The 3,733-nt window shown below is 38.5% G+C and overlaps 1 protein-coding gene across 1 annotated transcript; it reads right to left on the reverse strand.

Annotated features, from left to right (window-relative positions):
* Nucleotides 1-222: 222 nt before the first annotated feature.
* LOC138757234 (prestin-like) lies at nt 223-2,584 on the reverse strand. The gene is given in 2 exon segments (XM_069924265.1): nt 223-537; nt 539-2,584. Coding segments are annotated over 2 exon segments (2,361 nt in total).
* Nucleotides 2,585-3,733: the final 1,149 nt, after the last annotated feature.

The raw sequence follows: 3,733 nt of genomic DNA on the forward strand, positions 1-3,733 counted from the left end.
TTTTTTAGTGTTTTTTTCCAATTCAATGATGTATTTTCTATCCTTGGATGTTAACTACTCTAAACCATCATAGAACCATAGAACATTACAGCACAGAAAATATTGCAAATGCGGCTTGTCAGAAAAATAAATTATTTAGATAGTGTCCATTCGAAATTTCTGCTTTATAATAATTAATGGGATTGAACAAAATGCCACACCACTTTGAGTATAAGGTGTGGATCAGAATTTCTCCAATTGTTTTTTTTTATATAAGGCTGATTCATATTCAATAATCCTTTGCTTTGATGATTTAGGAGTGTTAGTTTGATCAGAAGTATTCTCTACTCTCTCCTTTGGCCCAAAGTCTTTACTGGTGCTGTTATTAGTATCTGGTTTAATTTCAATAGAGTCACATTCAGTTTGCATTTCACCGTTTGTCTCAAGAGTGAATTTGGATCCTCGTGGACTCTGGTTTCTCTCTGCTGCTTGTTGCAGGGTGAAGAGTACAGCGTCATGGATACTGCTGAAAGTGAAGCTTTGGTTTGTTGCTTTTGCAATAACCCAGTTGTTGTATAGTCTGCAAAATGCTACTTGAGCAACGGGCAAGAATAAAGCCAATGCCAAAACTCTGATATTTCTTAAATAGATAAATTAAAGCACTGGTCCCTTCATCATCCACAAAGCTAACTGACCCACAATCCAAAATAACAGTATGAATAACTGAAGACTGTTTGGATATCCTTCGCCGATATAGCGCAGTGTGATTTACTCACCTCAGAGCATTTTCATCCATTGCAAGAAACTGTGTGGATTCCATTAACAAATGGTATTTATCTTCCTCAGTGTACTCACTATCACTTCCTGAATTTCTACCAGACCAAAGGTAACTATTCACTTTAACTTTCATCCATGCCAATAAATAATCAACATTACCATAATAAATAGAATTAAATATTTTTATAATTTTGATGCCAACTATTTCTTTGGCAGCTTTTTCCATGGACAAGTTTATATAGTTTTCTGTGTTGGGAATATGACTTAAAATGGCCATAGAAGGCCTTTGAAGTCTGTGTAGAGTGTGCAAAATGGAGAAAATTATGCCCATTCCTAATCCAGTGTCTATGCCTAAGAGACAAACAGCCAAAAATGTTATGATTCCAACCACAAACTCATATTTGCTCTTTTTGCAACCAAGACAGTATTTCCAGAAGAACCTGAAGTACCATCCCAAATTGGAAATTACAATGGCACCAAGAACTGCCCTTGGCACCAACGAAAGCAGGGATTCAGCACAAAACAGAGCTATAAGACTGAGACTAGCTGCTACCAACCCTGCAGCCTGGGTATGTCCCCAGGTTTTTTCCTGCACCACAGTTTGTTCCCAAACCCCAGATGCAGAACAAGTACCCAGAAATGCAAGCAACAGATCGCACACGCCCAAAACAATGGTCTCCTGATGTGGATGGTAACTTTGGTTGTGCTTTTTGGAGCTTCCTCTCCCTAATGAAATGCTAACAGCAAAGGTCACAAGTGCAAGAGCAACAGCATCTGTGCCAACACTGAATATCAAGGCGAAAGAAGGAAGGACGGGTTTTGGCAAAGTATAATTATTTATCAGCTTGATATTGTAGCTTTCCTCTAGTTCCAACCAGAATGATAAACAAATGGAAACAGCCATAACAATGAACTCAATAGATATAAGGTGCCTGCTATAAATGCAGTTTATGACTTTAAAAGGTATCAGAAATGCCAAAGCTGTCAAACCTGCAATCACAGAGACATGGTTTATTTCATTGGTATTTGCAATTATGTCTTTGAAAGTATAAACAACTGATAAAGGACCCCGGTGAACTGGTCCATCAACACCAAGTAATACACTCAGAAAGATGATTAACAGATGCAACGCTGTTCGAGCTCTGAAGCCAAGCATAACAGGCTTGGAGATGTAAGTTCTGAGGAAACTGAGGTGAAAAATTCCCATCAAAATTAAAATAATCCCAGAAGCACAAGTGAGAGTAGCCACATACTCTTCTCTTAAACAGCTTGAAGAACAGTCACTATCAGAAGCAGGCTCTAATGTTTCAATGTGGCTTGTGCTCCTGGCAATGAGAAGAGTTGTAATTGCAGATGTTCCATGGGACAGATGTTGAGTGGTGCCAAGAAGGCAATACAAGATAATAGTAACTAAACTTGTATAGAGCCCATTAACAGCTGGCTCCCTAGCACATACTGCAAAAGCAAGAGACAAAGGAATCATGAGTAAACCCATACTGATTCCAGACACCAGGTCTCCTACAATCCATGCCTTAACATTGTACCTTTAAAACCATTTAAAGAAAGGAAAAACTCTCCAGAGTAATTTCTTTAGATCATATGAAACTGGTAAAGTGAGTTCAGATGCTTTTCTTTCATATTCACACAATTTTTCTGCCTTGTGGTTATCTATGCGGTGAAAGTAAGGAATGTCACAGGTAAATGAAACTCTATGTGGTGTCTTTGCAGCAAGATTGGAACTTCTGTTCGTTCTGACCAGAGGGATGTTTGAACCAGATGTATCAGCATTTGTGTGACTGGACCAAAAGGACTCTGAACTTCCCAGCATATTCTTCAGCTTTGTGGTGTTCCCTTCCCTCTTTGCATCTTGTTCACCGCGGAGTCCATTGAATATTTTTCATGTACGTACTCATTTTTTTCCAAATATCTAAAAAAAAACTAAAACATAATAAGTCATACTTCTACTTCATTTCAGTGTGATTTTATCACTCACTCCAAAAATTATGAGCAAATAAATCCTCCTGCTCTTCAGGTTCCTCAGATATTTGCCCAGAATTAGCAGTGAAGCTGAGGCAAAGATATGGAAGCAATCCAACTAAGATCCAGTCATTCCATCCTTTATTTCAATGTCTGTCACCATCAGATGTCAGTTCAATAGTATCCCTCTCACCCTCTCCTTCTGCGAATCACAAACTGCAAACCAGGGAAAGACCAATTTTTAACTTTTTTTATGAATTTTTCAGAACAGGAACTAAAAATAATGTTGACATGCATTTGCAAAAAAGGTGTTAAATCAAGAGTAAGCTTTAAAAAATGAAAAAAATTGGCTTCTATTACAGTTTGAAATATTTATGTTTGTGAATTGCAACATATGCACATAAATTACATTTTTAGGCCATAAGAAATAGAGAAAGAATTTCAGTACTGAGGGATCTGGCCTTGACTGTCACTGGAGGACTTACAGATGTTCAAGATTTCAGTATTTATGGTATGCAGATATGTTAGACCATTAAGAAGCTGAAGATCTTTCAGGCTGCTTGATGTCAAAATAAGGACATGAATTTTAATATTGAGGTATTACTTAACTGGGTGCCAAAATGCATTCAAACACAGTGATGGTAAAGGGGAGAACAAGAGAGCCCAGCCAAGCATGAAAAAAAAAATTACCGGATATACGTATGTAATAATCAATGCCATATAAAAGTTGATCCCCTATTTTTGGCCCAAAAATCTTTTTTTTTTCCCATATATCACTGAAAAATTCAAACCCACCACCCCCCTCATATTTTTGGCTCCCAGTGCTTCCAACGCCTTGACCCAGAATCTCCCATAGGCTCCACTGCCCACCCATTTGAGCTCCCGATGCCCCGACCACAAACTCTTGCCTGGGCCCCTGTCACTCACCCATCTGTGTTCCTGATGCCACAATCGTGGATTTACCACCTGGTCCCGGCCACCCACACATCGGAATTCCCAA

Source organism: Narcine bancroftii, chromosome 1 (assembly GCF_036971445.1).
Source record: "Narcine bancroftii isolate sNarBan1 chromosome 1, sNarBan1.hap1, whole genome shotgun sequence".
NCBI classification, from domain to species: Eukaryota; Metazoa; Chordata; class Chondrichthyes; order Torpediniformes; family Narcinidae; genus Narcine; species Narcine bancroftii.